The sequence below is a fragment of the Danio rerio genome, chromosome 8, assembly GCF_049306965.1.
Source record: "Danio rerio strain Tuebingen ecotype United States chromosome 8, GRCz12tu, whole genome shotgun sequence".
Lineage (NCBI taxonomy): Eukaryota > Metazoa > Chordata > Actinopteri > Cypriniformes > Danionidae > Danio > Danio rerio.
In genome coordinates, this window is record NC_133183.1 from 44,379,316 (window position 1) to 44,400,226 (window position 20,911).

At 35.4% G+C, this 20,911-nt stretch overlaps 1 protein-coding gene and 1 pseudogene across 1 annotated transcript; both read left to right on the top strand.

Annotated features, from left to right (window-relative positions):
* Positions 1–207: 207 nt before the first annotated feature.
* On the top strand, positions 208–1,166 carry LOC100150155 (odorant receptor 131-2-like; annotated as a pseudogene).
* An 11,990-nt stretch (positions 1,167–13,156) lies between these two features.
* Positions 13,157–14,077, top strand: or90j1 (odorant receptor, family 90, subfamily J, member 1). The gene has a single exon (NM_001083869.1). It carries the CDS (start codon positions 13,157–13,159, stop codon positions 14,075–14,077), a length of 921 nt encoding a protein of 306 aa, NP_001077338.1.
* Positions 14,078–20,911: the final 6,834 nt, after the last annotated feature.

Sequence of the window (20,911 nt, forward strand, 5' to 3'; positions counted from 1 at the left end):
GATAAGTGATTCTAGAGAAGCTCATATGATATCGCTAATGTTTCTAACAGGTAACCGTATCTACTCTACTGGATTTTACAATCATAAACCATATTATTATTATTATTATTATTATTATTATTATTATTATTATTATTATTATTATTATTATCTGAATTACATCAATGAACAAAACATTAAGATTAAAGAAATCTTAACAATTGTAAAATGAACAGTTTAGAGTTAAACACAACTAGACGCAAAGATTTCTTGTGGGAGGCCATTTTTAAAAACATCATTGTTGTTGGACTTGGTATCATTATTAATTTTATCAATAGCTTGTTGTTTTATACATTGTTTAAGAATCCTGTATTGATGCAGGAGCCCCGCTATATCCTCTATATGCAGTTGATCATCAATGACATTATTTTACTGTCTGTCTGCGTGACTTTGTTTGTAATTACTAACTCACTGCCGAATATGAATGTTGCCATCTGCTGCTTTTTCGTCCTGATCGCAAGCAATGTCTACAAAAACACACCACTAAACCTGGCTGGCATGGCAATTGAGCGATTTGTGGCCATCTGCTACCCTCTACATCATGCACAAATAACTGTGCGAAACACTAAAATCCTGATTGGCATCATCTAGCTAATAGGAGCCATTCCTGGCTTGCTGGATCTCTTTGTGGTTTTGATTCTTAACCCACTCACCTTCTTTAATTCCAGCTGCATATGTCACCAGCAAAGTGTGTTCAGTTTTGAGTACAATATAATAAGCAGCGCAGTCTTTAACATTGGCTACATGTGCTCCGTGTGGGTGCTGCTCTTCTACACTTACTTCAAAGTGCTGCTATCTGCTAAAGCAGCGGCATCAGAACCAGGTCAAGCGCAGAAGGCCATGAGAACCATCTTACTGCATGGGTTTCAGTTACTGCTCTGTACATTGTCGCTGCTCACAACATTTCTGGATGGGGTTTTAGCAACTCTCTTTCCTTACAACCAGTTACTAATCATGTTCTGTTCTTTCGTTCTCACAAGCATTTTTCCACGTCTGCCGAGTCCACTCGTATATGGATCAAGGGATCAAAGGTTTAAGAAATACATGAAGAGTTCATTGATGTGTGGATCTGACAATAGAACCATTAAACCCTCACATTAGCAAAACATGTTATTTAAATGTTTTTTTAATTGTGTAAATAATGTATATTTCTGCGTAGATATTAGTAGAAATTTATTGAACAAAATCCTGCCAGTGTTACTTTGTATTAAGTTTGTGAATTAGCAACATATAAAAAATTTTAAAATCTAAGATGACTATCAAATGTGTTTCTTTTCCATTTGTAAAACACCTGCATTATTCTTTCATATACTTTTCCTCATTTACGATAGTTTGTGTCATTGTACAGAATAATGCTGTCTTTTTTTCGCTAAACCATTTCTTTATCAGCTAAAGACTTGTGTATGGAATTAACAATGCTTAATGTTTTAATATGCTACTGCCTTTTAAAGACTTAATGAAACACTTTGCTTGAAAGAAGGGTCTGTAGTCACATTTTCATATGAAATAATGCCATTAGCTTTGATTTCTGATTTTTTTTCTAGCTGCTATACTAGTAAAATTGTTAAAATGATATTACCAAAAAAAAATATTAATACATAAATCAATAAAAGTATACTGTAAAATATATTATACCTCCCAGAATCTTTACACATGTATCAAAATCTTTTAACAGTATTTAAAAAAAAAAAAAAAAAAAAAAAAACATTGGTGCAGCATGGAAAACACAATGAAGAAAGAACTGATTTTCAAATTTGCTTTGAATTGTGTTTCATTATAGACAATATTAACACAGTATATTTCATGTTTTGTCTGGTCACCTTCACTTAATTTGTAAATATACATCCTTTCCTGTCATTCAGACCTGCAACACATTCCAAAAAAGTTGGGACAGAAGCAGTATAGAGCTAGTAATCAGGTAAGTTGGTTAAATAATGATTTGATTTAAAACAGGTGATGTCAACAGGTGATTGTAATTATGATTTTGTTCAAAAGCAGCATCCAATAAATGTCTAGTCCTTTAGGAGCAAAGATGGACTGAGGATCGCCAGTTTGCCAACAAATAAGTGAATACCTATTTTCCTGAATGATAGGGAGACATTTGGATAACACACCTTCAACAGTGAATAACATAGTTAAAACCATCAAGGAATTTAAAGGAATTTCAGTCCGTAACAGACAAGGGCGCAAGCATAAGCTGAAATACTGTAATCTCTGAACCCTTAATTGGCACTGCATATAGAATTGTCATTTGTCTATAAGCAATATTACCACATGGGCTCAAGACTACTTTGGCAAACCCTGTCAAGTACCACAATATGTAGTTACATGCCAGTTAAAACTGTAATGTGCCAAAAGGAAGCCCTATTTTAACAGTGTCCAGAGGCAGACCAAGGAAGAAAAGTATTATCCAGAATGTTACCAGCAACAAGTCCAAAAGCCATTGTTTGTCAGTGGCCTTGGCATAGGTAATTTGCACTTCAAAGTTGAAAAGTACATAGAGCTTTTGGAGCACGCTATGCGGCTTTTAGTCACACTTTACAATAATGTTCGTTAGTTAATGTTAATGAATGCATTTGCTAACATGAACAAACAATGAACAATACATTTACTACAGTATTTGTTCATGTTAGTTAACATTAGTTAATGAAAATACAGTTGTTCATTGATAGTTCATGTTAACCCACGGTGCATTAACTAATGTCTGCAAGCTTGAGCTTAGATGTTAATAATGCTTTAGTAAATGTTCAATTTTGATAAATAAATACTGTACATGTGTTGTTCGCGATTAGTTCATCTTAGTAGATGCGTTAACTAATGAACGTTAATGTAAAGTGTTAACCTGCTTTTCCACACTGTAAAAAATGTCTGTGATTTTAACTGTAAAAGTTTGTAAAATCTACAGTGAAATATACAAAAAGTAACTGTAACACATCAAACCTTAATTTTCGAGAAAGTGGGCAGAGTGTCTGAAATCTTACCATACACCCTCATTCACTAGTCCCTAAATTAGTTGATTAGTTTAGTCCACTAGACAATGGGATTGACCATAATGACCAATGGATGAACACCTGCTGTTAACAAGCACAATCACTGATGGACAGAACAAGAAATTTTACAGCATTGGTGCTCAACCCTGTTCCTGGAGATCTACCTTCCGGCAGGGATGGCTGATGCGAAACTGACGTTTCGACACAGTGTCGAGATCCCAAAGCGCAAGTGTTTGCAAGCACTTCACCGAAGCATAATCCGAAACACCCATCCGAAGTGATTCAAAACACCCAGCTCACGTGGCTAAAGAGATCCAAAGCATCAGGGTGGCCCAAGTGTTGAGACGTGGCATACCTGTCGAATCTGCGTTTGATTGAAAGGGTCATAAACAAATCACAAAATCGCACATCTGTCTGAATCTAATTTTTTAAAAAAAGGATAAAAATGGTGTTATTTCATGTTCGATTCGTGGGTTTTTGTGAGAGAAGAGATACAACCATGTAGGAAAACATATCCATAACTTAGATATTGTATGGTATTGCATAGATAGATAGATAGATAGAATAGTAATGGATGCTCCACGCAAGAGATGCCGTCCATCTGTGGTGTGGGAGCATTTCCATTTGGAAACACAGAATAAAGTGAGATGCATGTATTGTGATAGGCAGCTATTGATGAGCACTCATCCTGGCATTTTGGGAGGTGCAGAGGATGGCCTTGTACCTAGACCAGCTAGTCACACTGCTGGGTCATCTAAGCAAGGTATGCAATGCATTTTGAACTATTGACCTATTTCAGGCTAAATACCTTAAATATATTTTTACTGAAAGTAGGTTGTATTCCTTTTTTAAGGCAGACAAAAGGAATTGGATGAGGCTCTTGTAGACATGGTGGTGAAGGATCTGCAGCACTTCACCATTGTGGAAGATATGGGTTTCAGGGGCTTTGTGAATAAGCTTGATCCAAACTATGGTCTCCCATCTCGTAAGGCACTTAAAACAATGGTCACAGAAAAATACAACAGCACCAAGTAGAAGACTATGAGGGACATACAGAAGGCACAATTTGTTAGCCTTACAGCTGATATGTGGTCCTCTATTAATATGGATGGATACCTTGGTGTAACTTGTTGTATTGGGTGTTGTAAGGTTTTACCAAACACACACTACACAGCATCTCATGGAGGCTAAAACTCTGCTCATGTCTGAGTGGGGAATAACCTCCAAAGTTCAGTGTTTGGAAACCGACAATGCATCCAACATGATGTTAAGTGCCAAACTACCTAATCTACGGCACATTCCATGTTTTACACACAATCTTAATTTAATTGTCAAAAAGGCCCTAGATCAAACCCCAATTATCAGTGAAATTCACCAGAAAGATCGTGAGGTTGTTTAGATCAAGCTGCAAAGCAAAGGACAAAATAGAAGAAATGAAGGCCTTGATGAGTAGACCAACTTTAAAACTCATACAAGAGTTGGAAACCAGATGGAACAGCACCTTTGACATGTTGCTACACTTAATTGGACAACGAGAGCCAGTGGCTGCAGCTATTCCTAGTTTAAAGGCTGATACTGCTCTGTTGTCAAGTATGGAGTATGATGTTGTTCAAGAAACCATATCATTATTGCAACCATTTAAACTTGCAACAACTGAGTTATCAGAAGAACAGAGAGTCTCAGCCTCAAAGCTTATACTACTCTACCGGATGTTGCAGCACAAGCGAACCGAGAAAAAAGGCCTTGCATAGCAGGAATCAGTTGTCCAGTTAGGTAAGCAACAATAGCCATACAGTCACTGGCCATAAGTGTAATATTGTTGTCAGTAATATAATTAATATACTTTGCTCCTGTTTTGCACAGGCTCACACCTGCAAGAAGGTCTCCAATCGAGATGTGGTGGGTATGAGTCCTTTAGAACATTGGCATTGGCTGCACTGCTAGACCCAAGTTTTAAAACAGTGGCTTTTGGAAATACTGGCAAAGGCCAGGAGGCTGAAAGGCATCGCATGATGGAGTGTGCTTCACTTATGCGTAACCAAACAAGTCATGGTGAGTCCTTTTACTTTTCATGTATTATGCAACTTCATATAGGTTTGACATGAGTTTAGCATTTGTAATTAATGACTTTTTTTTCTCACATCAGATTCACAGTTGTCAGCATCGATGCAATCATCATCGTCGTCATAATCAATAACACCAGCAGAAAGCCAGGACAGTTTATGGGAACTTTTTGATAATCGTGTCCAGGAATTCTACTTGACAAGCAGTGCTACAGCTGAAGCCACTGTTGAAGTAAAAAAATACATAACCGATGCGTTTTTGCAGAGAAATGTAGATCCCCTAAAATACTGGATGGAAAGAGAAAGAATTTTCCCAAATTTGTATGTGCTTGCACAAAAGCACTTATGTATGCCTGCAACAAGTGTGCCCTGTGAGTGGATTTTTTTAAAGGCTGGAGAAATAATTAGTAAAAAAAAAAAAAAAAAAAAAAAGCAGGCTTAGTCCATCCACAGCAGAACATTTAATATTTTTAAATAAAAATCTTTGTTAAAAAAAAAAAAAAAAAAAAACATTGACATTTTGTCTTTTAATAATGTTCATATTTCATGACCAAAAGATTTATCATCACTGTTCATTCAGATGTGACACCACCATTACAAGTACAACACGTAAATAAAATACATTGTGACTTATGCCAAATTCGAACCCATGGTATCAGCGTTTCAGTTGAGAACACTAATCACTCCCCCAAACTTCTTGGGTAAAGCCTTTCCACAACATATATAATTCACCTGTTAGACTAAGTGCTTCTCATTGAAGCTGTTTCAGTGCAATATTTTAAAATGACCACTAGGTGCCATTGTAGAGACGTGTTTCGAAGCTTCGACAAATTTGCTTCAACTGCTTCAGTGTTTCATGATGCCTCGCTTTGCCCATCACTAACTTCCAGCACAGTTCAGCTCCAACCCTGATCTTTTTCTTCTTCGTTGATGTTTAACGACGGTTGGCATCCAACTTTAATGGTGCATTACTGCCTTCTTCTGTACTAGAGTGTGGACTGGATTTGGACAGAGATAATTACTGTACCCTCTTATTTTGTATTCACCTCTCCACCCTTTTCCTCTTTTTACTCTTTTCATACCTTAACTATCCATACTACACTCTATATCCTATTTGCTAAACCAGTAAGCTTTAAGAAATATAATTACTATGACTTAATGTCTCTTGATGTGTTTTTTAATATATCCTTTAATGTGCACCATTTGATAATTAGTTATTATTTCCCTCTTTTCTATTAAATAACTCAATCTGTCAACATACGCTCTATAATTTTACCTATATGTGATGTTAATGCAATTGGTCTATAATTCTCAGGTTTTGTTGGATCTTTTCCTGGTTTCCTAATGGGAACTACTACTGCTTCTTTCCAGCTCTTAGGAAGTTGTTCTTCCTTCCACACTCTATTATATATCCTAAGCAGCCTTCCTAACGCATTCTCACCCATAAATTTCAACATAATAACACATCATCTCCTGGGGATGTCATCTTTGTTCTATTGATCGCTCTCTTCATTTCTTTCATAGACAAAGGGGCACTTAATGCATCATCTACTTCTTCTCTTTTCTCAAATACTCCAGGATATTCCTTTATTGTATTTTCACTTCCTTCCCTCCTTCTTTCCTTCCATTCTTCTTCTAAATTATCTGAGCGATGTATTGCTACTAAAGCTTTGGCAATCACCTCTGCTTTCTCATAGTCTTTGACTGCCTTCTTCTCTCCCTTTGTAAAAACTGGATATTCCCTTTATTTCCTTTCACCACCCATTCTTTTTATCATCCCCAATATTTCCCTCACTGGAGTCTTACTCCCTATTGAGCTGCAAAAATGGCACCAACGGTTCCTCTTAGCTTGTCTTATTGTTTTCCTTACCACTGCTTGAGCCCTTTTATACTGAATTAAGTGCTCATAATTATGAGTCCGCCTTAATATCCTAAATATCCTTAATATCCTAAACTTCCTATTCCTATGTTTAATAACCCTACTTCCAACCCTGATCAATCACACCTGAACCAATTAATCAGGACCTGAACAGCACTTGATAATTACAGGCAGGTGTGTTTAATATGTGTTTCAACTAAATTCTGCAGATAGATCTCCGTAGATCTCCTGGAACAGGGTTGGTCACCCCTGCTATACAGCAACAGCCTCACACCAAACCAACTTATTAAAATTAAACACTCATTGAATTAAATTAGAGGAATAAAAAACTCCATTAACTAACAGCATTACCAGCTTCACTAATTACAGTTTGACTTCATTTCAATATTCTGCAAAGAATATTTGATAATTTATAGAGGTTTCTATTTTTTTATTGAAAATGTTTCATTTGACCTCACCATCATGAAGATCAGAGGCTGCTTTTGTTGAGCTAATGGATATTTACTCATCTATCTTAATGTTTCTCTGTCTATTACAACTGTTTTTCTGAAATTCATTAGTTGTGGCAAGAAAAGCTATGAGAACCTTTATGTCATTATTACAGAACTAATTTTATAAGTCACAAAAATTTGATAATTGTTTTACTTGTTTTATGTGATGTTATTTGGGTCAATAGTACAAGAGTCAACATTCAATTATAAAGGAATTAATAACTATAGTTTCATGCGCAAAACCCCCAGCATGCATTGAAGCATGAATACATTATGCAGCTTTGTGCTCTTAAAATTTCTTTCTTCACCTTTATTTTGTTTTCAGTGTATAATATTTCAGTAGAGTGTCTTGTATAGTTCTAAGTTGATTTTTATTTCATATTTATTTTTTTGTTTGTCATCATTGTTGAGAATCAGAGACTATTGTTGATGTCTGTGTGTTTTTAAATTCTATCATAGATCAAACATTTCATTATGAATGATGTATTTGGACCTGTTAAACAGATTGGTTGCTAAAGCTCCAGTCATTTCATTTACCTATATTATTCAATTCTCACACAGAGCTAGCATGATATTCAATAAGGAGGCAAGGGTGGCTTTGATGTCATAGGTAATCCTATCAGACTTAGTTTAATATTTTCTTTTGACTCTTAATGCTATACAAAAAGTGTGAATAACACAACTAGTTATAGGAATCAAAATAAATACTAGTGTCAGAACAAACAAATCGTTAAATTTGCTGATGACACAACGGTGGTGGGCCTAATCACCGATAATGATGAGATGGCCTACAGAGAGGAGGTGCACACTCTGATGCAGTAGTGTTAGGAAAACCAAGAATCCGGGGCCTCATGTATCAACGCTGCGTACGCACAAAAACTTTGCGTACGCCAGGTTTTACGCTCAGAATCGCTCACGTTTGGATTTACTAACGATGAAATGAACGTGGGAATGTGCGCAGCTCCACGCCAACTTCATGGCTGGCGTACGCACATTTTTTGTGTTCTGTTTTATTTCCATTGGCGACTCCAAGAGGCAGTTGTGTTAAATTGCACTCTACAAAGTGTCTTCTCAGCTGTATGAGAAGGGTTCATCTGCATGTCTAGTACATAAGGTTTCCGTACCATAAAGTTGACCATCCAAACATTAAAGGGCAATTTGCAGCGTTCGCCAGTCTTCCCAATGTAATCGGAGCTATCTAATGCACGCACATTGCTATAAAGGCACCATCTTATGATGAATTTGCATATGTGAATTAGAAACATTTCCATGCAATAAATGTGCAAATAAAATATGATGCACAGACTTATTAATGATTCCTACTTGTCTTCCTCATGATGATGAAGAGTATAGGCAAAATCTGATATGTAGCGAGGGAAAAAAAAGAGAAAATTCCTCAGACGCTGGATTCGAACCGAGTTCATGCTTGAACGTGTGAAAACATATTGGCATGCATTTAACAAGCTGCGCTACTCAGGCTGTTAAAGACACTACAAAATTTTACACCTTTACATAGCACTATTTCTTTTTTAAAGGGCCATGAAACCCCCTCGTTTCAGCAGGGTGTTTTCACACCTCTACTTTGAAAAAAGTCAGAAAAGTGGGCGTGTCCAGCTCTGTTTAGGGGGGAGTGTCGGAGGAATTAAGTGGGAGGGTGTGGGAGTGTCATTTTGGGCACGCGCGTGTTTCAGTCAAAATACTCACACACAGTAGAAAGTGATGGTGTTTAACCTACATGGACATCTGTAGTGGAATTATTTGCCAAATTATTAAATGGTGGACTTTAACTGCAGTTTGGCTCTTTCATTCAGGGAATTCATTCATGCAACTCGCAACAAACAAGATATTTGATTCGAGGATCTGCTCTAAGCGTGTACTTTTCATGCAATGTTTGATACCGCACGGCAAATGAGAGAAAAAAAAAACCTCCGCATTTCCCGGAAACTTAGATGCACACGGCAGGTAGCGTCAGAAAGCCGCGTGTGTTATTCCGGTCACAAAATGCGGTTAAAAACCCTACACGAGGTTAAAGTTTGGTTGTGGTCCTAACATGTTACGGTGCAATAGTTAACTTAGTTCGATACGAACAAACTGAATAAACAAAGAGCACTGGTCGCTCACTTACCAAATCTATAGAGACAGGACAATCACCAGCAGCTAGAGCCGCATCTTTATGAAGAGAAGACTACAAGCGAATCCAATCTCAGCGTTTGCAGATGAGAACAGCTCTCAGGTAAACAATAATCCTCCTTAGACACGTAAGTTATTGTTGTCGAGCGTCGCGTACACTGTTAATCCACACGTGAGTCTGAGCTCTCACAGAGAGAAAAAGAAAACGAAACTTAACGGCAGCAAACTATAAAAGCAACACTTCACGCTTGTTTTGCCAACACAACGTGGCATCTATGTCGTGTAAACACAGTAATGAATGTTAATGAAGTTGCACAATAGAGCGCGCTGATTGGTTTGAACCAAGCTTTACTCATGCATTAATGCAACACAAATAAGACGTAATAAGACTCACTCTGGCACAGACGCCCAGTCTGCACGCTGGAATACAGGCTATTATGTCATGACCGTGAAGCAGCTTCAAAAATTCGTTTCAAACAGGAAGTACGAATTTGCTTGAAATAACGCAAAAACAACCAATTTACACTTTTTAGTGAAATATAGGTGTCTTAATAGTGTTTTTAGCAGTGTGGGACACATATACGACTGTCAACAGCTCAAAAAATGTGTTTTGGTGTTTCGTGACCCTTTAAATCCACTCAGTGCGATGTTCAGACCCAACTGTGTTAACTGCATCAGCTAAACTCTCCCACTCTATTTTTTTTTCTTTTGTTATTAATTCCGGAGAACAAAATTGCAATTAAAACCATTTTTCTCCGGTCTACCTTCGAAAGCAGCACCTCCAGTTCACATTCTGTTTAAAGTTTCTTGGCTTGCTTTTGCCATTGCTTTTTCTTTGGGTTTTGCCAAAGTAGAATCATTAGCATATTCATACGGGGGAGGAGGCAGGGAGGGGTTTTGTGCTCGTGCATGTTGCGCTCAGTTTCATGTTCTTTCAGATGTACAAATAATATGCATGGGATTCGGCATACGTAGTGTTTCATACATCAGAATTTTTTTCTGCATACGCACATTTACAGCTTTGTGCGTACGCAATGTTTTAGTATGATTTTAACGCAAGTCTTCGTACATGAGGCCCCTGGTGGTGGATTTCAGGAGAGAGAAGAGAGAACACATCACCATCAACGGGACACCAGTGGAGACAGTCAGCACTTTCTAGTTTCTCAGGAGTACACATCGCTGAGGATTTGACATGGACTCTCCACACAGACGCAGTGCTGAGGAAGGCACAACAACGCCTTTTCTTTCTCAGACGTCTCAGAAGGTTTGGAATGAGCCCCCATATCCCCTGCTCATTCTTCACCTGCACTGTGGAGAGCATCCTTTCTGGCTGTATCACCACCTGGTATGGCAATAGCACCAGCAGCAATCGCAAAGGCCTACATCGGTTTCTGCAAACTGCTGGACGCACCAGCCGACTGAAGGAAAGTTTCTTCCCTCAGACTATCAGGCTGATGAACACTTAACACACCACACACAGACTCTTCCATACCCTCACTGCACACCATCAATATGTAGCATGCACTGCACTTTAACCAATCCATACTTCAATTTTACATTGTTGTTGTACTTGCACTGTCATTTTATTTGCACTGTCTGTATTTTGCACTGTCATTGTATTTGCATCTGTATTTTGTACTGTCTGGAGCCAGCACCTAAGGTTTTCATTCATCATAGCACATGTGCTAATGATGTGACAATAAAAGTGATTTGATTTGATTTGAAACAAAGAGCCCAACTAAAGCAGACTTTGTCTTTCATCATGGTGAATTCAAATGAACAACAACAATTTCATTAAGAGCTTTTGTAATGAGTGAAGCTCCTGATGTTTGTAGAGTTGTTTAATGATGTTCTGCTGAGAAATTGAGAAATTACATTTTTATTGTGTAATTTGTTTTATTTTTATTAATTATTATTTTCATTTAGATTTTATTTTTCAGTTGATTTCATCTTTGATTTTGGTTGTAAGTTGTTTTATTTGGTCTTGCTTTTCTTTCCTTCAGTGATACTGCTTTAATTACAGTTGTTCATTAACAATTCTCAATCTTCTTTTAATTAGACACTTAATTGTCTGATTAACTTCATCACTACCTGAGTGTTCAACCCTAGGTAGTGAGCACCCTACTGAAGATTTTGCTCTGCGATTTAAGGGGTTAAATGTTTTTGGCGAAAAATACAGACTGTGGAATGTATTTTTAACAGAAATATTTTGTAAATTGAATTCACGAATGTAAAATGTAAAAACAGTAGATTACTGGCAACCACAGCTGCCAGTATTTTTTGTTAAACCAAGAAAAACAACAGCAAAATACCGTAAAATCTTTTTGTGTTCAAGTTGAACTGAGAGTATTTGATGTAATGCTGCATTTTCTTAAATTTAAAGGTAACTGTGTAGTTACTAATGCAGCAAAAGTCTGTTTGTTAATTACAATCACACATGAACACATTAGTGCATTTAAATTAAAATGACTTAAATTGAATGATTTAATGACTTTGTATTATTTAAAAAAGATTTTCTTAGTGAAATGATGTGAAATGGTTTCAAATATCAATATGCTCAGAAATATTACTTAAACAATTAAAATATTGCTTTTATTTCCATTAAATGCCAATTAAAATTAAGTTGTTTCAGCAAATAAAAATAATTAACTTAAGGTTTGTGATCAGTTATTTATAAAAAAAAAAAAATCTTGTAAAAAATTAAAAACTGTTCTATAAAAACTATATTTTAAAAAATTCTATTTATATAAAAAATTCTGTATTTTTAACAAAAAAAAAAAAAAAAAGTTCTGGCAACCATAACAGCCAGTATTTTTTTCCATAATTTTTTTTTTTTTACAGTGCGGGGATGCTCATTCATATATCAACAAGACAATGCAAATCCATATTCTACACAAATTACACTCCCGGCTGCTGAGGAAGAGGATACAGGTACTTGACTGGCCTGTCTGCAGTCCCAAACTGTCTCCAGTGCATGCCACATTTTGAAGCGCACAGACACTACGGCCAATTTAGCTTATTCCAGTCACCTATAGCGCACATGTTTGGACTTGGGGGGAAACTGGAGCACCTGGAGAAAACCCATGCAAACACGAGGAGAACTTTCAAACTCCCTTGTTGCTGTGAGGTGATTGTGCTTCCCACTGCGCCACCATGACACCACCAGCTATTTAATATAGATGTAAAAATAGGATAATCAAAAGGTCAACTTGTTTTTAACTCGAGTATTATTTGCTTCAGTATGTCTCTCTTGCACTTTTTTTCTTTAGGGACCAAGTAGTGACAGCAGAGCTCATGAGAATATGGCAAACCCTAAATATGAAACATGGATGCCAACATCAATATAAAGGCCAGTTCAAATGACAGAAAGACTTATCAGAGGAAAACGCCTGATGTTTTTCATGTGTAGATTCTAGCTCCAGTAGGCTCAGACCAATTTTTTGGGATCTACTTCAGCATGCAATGACTCAATTTGTCTTTGAGTTAGAGTGTTATCCTAATTATAAGCTAAATTTTACTTAATTAACGGGACTTTTTCTTAAATAGTTTATTGGTGATTGTGAAATGAATAGTTCAAACAATAAGCAAGATTTTTTGGGGGACTGTGTATTCAAAAGCTTTTTTGTAGTATTGCTGGGTGTCATTATCAATTGTATCAACAGCATTCTGCTTTATACTTTCTTCAAAAACCCTGTCCTTGCTCAGGAGCCTCGCTATATCCTATACACACAGCTGATTATCAATGACATCATAACTTTGTCTGTTGGTGTTACTTTATATGTGTTCACTTGTTTACTGCCAAACTTAAATGTTGCAATCTGCTGCGTTCTTGTCTTGATTGCGAGCAACGTCTTCAAGAACACACCTCTAAACCTGGCCGGCATGGCTATTGAGCGATTTGTGGCAGTTTGCTACCCTTTACATCATGCACAAATATGTACCGTCCAAAACACTAAAATCCTGATCGGCATCATCTGGCTGATGGGAGCCCTGCCTGGCATGTTGGACTTTTTAGTGGTCTTGGCTCTTCGTCCTCTCTCCTTCTTTACTTCTAATCGTATTTGCTTCCTGCAAAATGTGTTCGATTTTGAGTATCATGTAATAAGCCATGCTGTCTTTAACATTGTTTATATGTGCTCAGTGTGGGTGCTGCTTTTCTACACTTACTTCAAAGTGCTATTCTCTGCTAAAGCAGCTGCATCAGAACCAGCTCAAGCACAGAAGGCGAGGAGAACTATCTTACTGCACGGGGTTCAGCTACTGCTCTGTACGCTGTCCCTGTTAACAACAGTTCTGGATGGGGCTTTGACAAGTCGCTTTCCTGACTACAGGCAAATAATCTACTACTGCACCTTTATTCTTACCAGCATTTTGCCACGGTTATTAAGTCCACTCATATATGGCTTGAGAGATCAAACGTTTAAGAAATATATGAAGAGTTCATTTATGTGTTCCACTAAGACTTTTGTGTCTCCTGAAAAATAGTTGTAAAAAGTACAAATAATTATGCCATTTTTTGATATTTGTAACTAATATTTAAAAAAATAGTTCATCATAAAATGAAAACTTTGCCATCATTTACTCTCCCTTTACTTGCTTAAAATCTATTTGACTTTCTTTCTTCTATTAAACTCGAAAGAAGATATTTTGAAACTTGAAAATCTGTTACCATTGACTTCCATATTTAATTATCCTATACCATCAAAGTGAATGTTTACTGGTTTTCAGCTTTCTTCAAATTATTGTCTTTTGGGTTCAACAGAAGAAAGAAACTCGTAAAGGTTTGGAACCCCTTGAGGGTGAATAAATATTAGTAAGTTTTTTTGTTTTGTTTTTTTAACTACCTTTAATTTAAATTACTGGAAAATCAGTGTTATTCAGCATATAATATATAATAAGTTTTGTATAACAAGTAAAATAGTATTAATATTTGAGATGACCCTGATATTTTTATTTCCATACATACTGTATAAAATTAATCATCAGAACATTTAAAGTCTTAAAGTACATTTGGCAACTTCTTCAGGAACCTTAATTTTTCAAGCAAACTTGTTAAAAAGTCTAGAAATTATTTAATCCAATCTAAATAAAAATAAAACCCTATATATATATATATATATATATATATATATATATATATATATATATATATATATATATATACATACATACATACAGAGAGTGAGAGAGAGAGAGAGAGAGAGAGAGAGATAAAGAGAGAGAGAGAGAAGCTATTTAAAAAGCATCAAGTGGTGAGTAAGTGAGAGAGAGAACACCAAAAAAAAAAAAAAAAAGAAAGAAAGCTGGAAACCATTGACATGCATAGTAACTCAGGTTTGGAACAAGTGAAAGGTGAGGAAATGATGAACTTTCATTTTTGGGCGAACCATCCCTTTAACTGCAATTAGTATACCACTATTATATATATATAAAAAACAACAACAAATAAATAAAAAACAAACAAACAAGATCAGTTACTTAACGACTGCTTTTATACCAAAGATACTAAAGTTATGGATAAAATTTACTGAGTATATTTGGTCCCTCTCTAAATTAAGATAATGTAACTCAGCAGCAGAGTTAGACTTAGTGAGATAATTAACCTTTATTTGGCTCACAGGTGTAATCTGTCCTTCATCAATTATTTGTTCTAAAAAAAAAGAAATCAATTGTGATAAATAATCTTAAAAATATTATGAGATTACAGTGATGTCTTAGTGGTGACTGTTAAATTTATGCAAATGTATGTATAATAATTTGCAAAAGTAAACAGTAATATATAGGACAACAACCAAAAAAAAAATAATAATAATACAAGTATAAAGTATTTTAGAAAGTAAAATAGAGATCACAATAATTAACCCTGAAAAAGCCAACAAATTAAACCTGAAAATTATCTTTAATCTTCTACTCTAATGGCTTGTTATGTGATCTCTGTTGCCATCTTGTGGATGGACAACGTTTGCACCGGAAGTGATATGACTACACAAATGAAAACCAAATGTTGTCTGGAAAATGTAAGAGACAAAAATTATTCAGTTCATTCAATGCAAATAATTAAGACGAGAAGGACACCTGGACAAAATGCACAATAAACAAAAATGGACAGGCCCTCCAGGCATAGTATTTAAAAATGAGTTGATAAATAAATAAATGTTTGGAATTTTAAAACGAGGTTGTGTTTTGTCAGGCAAGTATTTCTATGCCTAACCTTAATTTGCTCAAGTACCTTTTAATCACTAGATGGTGCTGTTGTAACACTAGTAATCATTCTAAAACTCAGTCATGGAATACTTGCTAATCTGGAGGTTTTACTAGAAACAACACATTTACTTGATCTGTCATAAATTGTATGTTTAATCTGGTGTGATGTCCTCATTTTAGCTTTAATTTCCAACTTTTTGAAAAGGTTTTAAAATTAAGCTTCTTAGCCCAAAAGAAAAAGGCACAAAAAGCCTTATATGCTCACCTCAGTTTCACCCCATTAAGATTGAATCCACTGACATCTAAATGTCAGCTTTAATAATAGGTTAAAGCTGGGTTTTTATTTTATTAGTCATGGAGAAAAAGGTGTGTAATCAGACATTTTTTTTTTAATATTGCATATTTGTTTTTACAATTACATGCTTGGGGTCATTATAGTATCAAAGTGATAAAAACAGAAAGATGAGCTCTGATGTGTTTGTTTTAATGCCTCATTAGAAAAGCTTTTTTTAAAAGACTACTAGAAATATTTGTTCCCAGCTCAGGACCTCCGCAATCACCAAATTTGTTCACCTTAAGTCTTTGAAATAATGCATCTTTTTTTTTTATAAGTTCGGGGGCAAACAAAGGAAGATGGGTTGTTGCATATGACAAGAAAACTTTGTGAGCAGTTTAAATGCGAGCTGAAACAGGATCCTATCAATGAAGAAAGAGTCCCGTGATAGAGATGATCCTGGATATGAAGGAGTATAACAAAGTAGAAGTGGCATGCCATCACAGCGAAGAATGGTTAATGAAGGTATTATCTTCATGCGACTGCAATGATCAAAAAAATACAATTCATAAAGGAAAAGAAATGTCAAGATCTGGTGCCATTGCTTAACTTCCAGTTCATCGTTGTGTGATAAGTAATACATTTTTAAATACATTTTGTGCTATCATCCCTGTTGTCATTAGTCAACAGTTATTATTACAAATAAAATAAATAATATGCTATATGAACTATCAAAAATAAATCAGTAACACTTTATTTTGATGGTTCAATTGAGTATTAGTAGACTGTGCTTTATTTCTGATAATGCTCCTTCAACAGACATTTAGCTAACAATAAGAAACTTTGTAAGTACATGTCAACTTACATTAACCCTAACCCCAACCTAACAGTCTACTTGTAATCTAATGAGAATTAGTACGTATGTAGATGCAATGTAACTTAAATTCAACAAACGAACCATCAAAATAAAGTGACCAATACAACTTAGAATGAAGTGAATTTGGAAATGTTTATTCTTTTTGTCTTGGGACTGAATTTCTTTAATCTTTTATATTCAATGTCCAGTACTCAGTTACAGGTAAACATTTTTCATGAAGAAGTTGCAGTTTAGAACATTTAAAATTGGAAAAAAAAAGTAACACTAAAAGTTATAACATAGTATTTTGCCTAAGATTCCTATTCATTAAAATAAGTGCGCATACAATGTTTCTTTATAAATGATTATTTTTTTTTTGTTATAAATATAATAAATTAAGCACAACTTACAGCTTTTAATTAGACATTATTAAAACTGGACTTTAAAAGAAAACACTTAAAACCGCCCTGAAAGAGTACACTTAAATGTTCTTTTATTTCATACAGTATTTTCTTAAATAATTCAATTATTTTCCTTTAGCTTAAGGCTGGTTTATACTTCTGAACCCGCAGCGCATGCTTCGTAGCCATGCATTTATACTTCTGCATGCTGTTTATGTTGCTAGAGGTTTTATGTTACTCTGTGTCGAGTTTCTTTGCAGGTGTTTTGTTTTTCTGAAAGCTATAATGTACAAGTAGGCAGGAACTGGTGGATGAGCAACATCTTTATTCATAAGGTAAAGACAAAACATCTGGAGCTCCTAGAACACAGGACTCAACACTTGTTAACACTTGCTCTATCGGTCTCGTGGCTCTCAGCACTACCTTACACACGCCAACACAGGGAGAACATGCACACTCCACACAGAAATGCCAACTTATCCAACCTGATCTTGAACCAGCAACTTTTTTGCTGTCAGGCGACAGTGCTAACCACAGAGCCACCTATTTTGTTAATGTTAAATACTTTTTCTTTTAACCACAGACCTTTAAAATATTGATTTAAGGTACATTGCAATAGCACAATCAGTGTAATTAACTACAGATTACGATCTATAAAAATCAGTAATAGACAACAATAATTATTATAAACTGGGGGAAAATGGCTTAAAGGCATTTATTTCTGAACTAATTTTGTGACTTTTTATTCTAATTATTATGATCAATTGCCATAAGAGTGGCAATTGCAGCATCCAATTCCGACCTATGAGTTTAACATGGCAATCAATTTTTAGGTATATTACACTTTACATGAAGTGCCCTATGCTCTCTGTCTTGGACTAGCGGCAGTTTTAGAGGAAGAGTAAGTTATTACCTTTTAATACAAATTAGAAAGAGAAATATTTTCTTTTCTTTAAAATAACATGACCCAGTAAGAGGCATTGAAAAGTAAAAGGGTCAGTTTTAATATCATGTTTACTTTAAAGTCACTCCCATAATATGACATACTCAGTACAATAATAAAAGGTGGTAACATTTAATTGTGTTGGTGTTGGTGGGGCACCTCATGTCTGATTTAGGGCATTACATAACTTTAAAACATCTGCCTCACATACCATTTAATATAAATCAGCATTGAGCTTGAATAATATGTGTTAATAATAATGTGTGTTATTTTGATGTTTATTTATATTGACGTGTAAATCTTCTATTATTATTTATACTGTATTACATATGACAACATCATTGTTGCGTAAATATATGCAAATGTGTTTATTGCACTGTTGCATGTCATCTACAGATGGCAACACTGCTCTCACTCAACTTAATAATGAAACAGCACACACATACTTAACATCTGGATTCCATATGCATGTTGGGCACACTTAAGGGTGAATACCTCAGTGGGCAGCTTCTTCTCATCTTTCTCTATTCTATTCAGTGCTATATATGCATACGTATGTCAGACTGCTAATGATTTCCACACGAAAGGACTTAAGCCTAACAATCATATCTAAAGTAATAATTTTTAGAAGCAGGCCTATCCTGAATAAATCACTAAGGGTGCTTCTGAATTTAGTAAGGGGGATCAAGCGTGAATACATCCATTGTTAAACTTCTGAATGGACTACTAATAATAAAATCAAAGAGCGTTTGCTTTATTTTAAGTAACAACCTGTCATTGAAGTTGTCGACCATGAACAATGAATTTCTTATCAAACGATTCATTGTTTATTAAAATGTTAGTGAAACTGCCCTGACTGGTCCATGTCGAAATGAAGTTAACATTGGCATTGTTGGAAATATGCCTCTTCATATAAACCCGTAACAATGGCAATTGGGAATAAACTTTTATTGATCATTTTATTAGATCATTGCTGGATTTACTTTCATATACAAGGAATGGTAAATGAACTTAACAACATTTAAAATTACATATATTAAATTTATAACATTGTTAAGTTTGTTTTTATATGTAACCAAAGTTTTTAATTTATTTTCTGGACTTTGGCGGTTCTCATTTACACTTAAATATGAATCAGCGAATGTCTTAATTCAGCTCATCTTGAAGTGAAGACACAAATCACTCTGCTGTGTGGAAACACTACTTGCATAGTGCCCTAAACTGACATTTGCACCTGAACACTTACTTTGTGTTCCGGCTGCTTCAACTTAGTCAGAGCACATTTTCTAAAAAGTTGAACACATTGTCAAAAACGAATTTTCCTCACACTCACCTCAAACTCACTTCATTATAGCGTGCCACTTGATGTTGTAAAGAAATAGTTTGTTTATTGGAATGTGAGCTGTCTTGCCAGCATCATGTTTTCTTGTTCTATTTAGCCTATTATGCTTTATTACATTTTATACAGTAAATTTTAAGTAAATTTTATTTAATTTAATCTTTGAAAGATAATTCAAATATGTGATTCTTTTATTGAAATTTTATAATCACATTTTTTATTTATTACAGTTTAATGAACTTTACTTTTTCATTAATATTACTTTTAATAGCCTACCATTTACTGTGTCAGTTCATTAAATACTGTACTTTGCAGCATATTTCTAATTTAGCAGTGAATTGTTTGCTAAATGTTAGACAGCTTTATTAAAAATATTGACAGACCTGTTTCTCGAAGCATATAAGCTCTGAGAATAACATTATGTGAGATGATTTTATGTCCAAATTCATAGTATTCAAAAACCATATGGTGAGAAGAACCATACTGGATGGTCAACTTATTCTAGCGAGATTCAATAGTACACATCTAACTGTATGCTATGGTATCCCAGTGAGGCAACCGAGACGAGTAGGACACATTGTCTAAATTTCATTCATAGTACTAACATATAGATCATACTTTTCTAACAGTCATATGGCAAATTCAAATTGAAATTCAAATGAAGAACCTTCTAGATTTCAAACGCATCTTGTGTAATGTCATGCAGCTTTAAGTAATCAGAGTCTGGGTAAACTGAATCAGGTGCATGAGTAAGAAACACGAAAGCTTGTGGGGAATGTTGTTCTGTTGACTGGTGGAGTGTAGGGATAGCTTGAGTGGCCTCTAGTGGCTCTCAAGGTATTCCAGCTGATAATAGTGACAAAGTTAGACATTCATTCATTCATTCATTCATTCATTCATTCATTGATTCATTGATTCATTCATTCATTGTCTTGTCGGCTTAGTACCTTTATTAATCCAGGGTCGCCACAGCAGAATGAACCGCCAACTTATCCAGCAAGTTTTTACGCAGCGGATGCCCTTCCAGCCGCAATCCATCTCTGGGAAACATCCACACACACATTCACACACACTCATACACTACGGACAATTTAGCCTATCCAATTCACCTGTAACGCATGTCTTTGGAATGTGGGGTAAACCGGAGCACCCAGAGGAAACCCACGCGAAGGCAGGGAGAAAATGCATACTCAACACAGAAACGCCAACTGAGCCGAGGTTCGAACCAGTGACCCGGCGACCTTCTTGGTCTTTAAAATTAATGAATGTTTTATTTACCAAAATTTGTACTTTTATTTAAAA

What these genes read in the sequence shown, in the direction of transcription:
- or90j1 (NM_001083869.1), top strand. Translation starts at nt 13,157, where the DNA reads ATGAATAGTTCAAACAATAAGCAAGATTTTTTGGGGGACTGTGTATTC.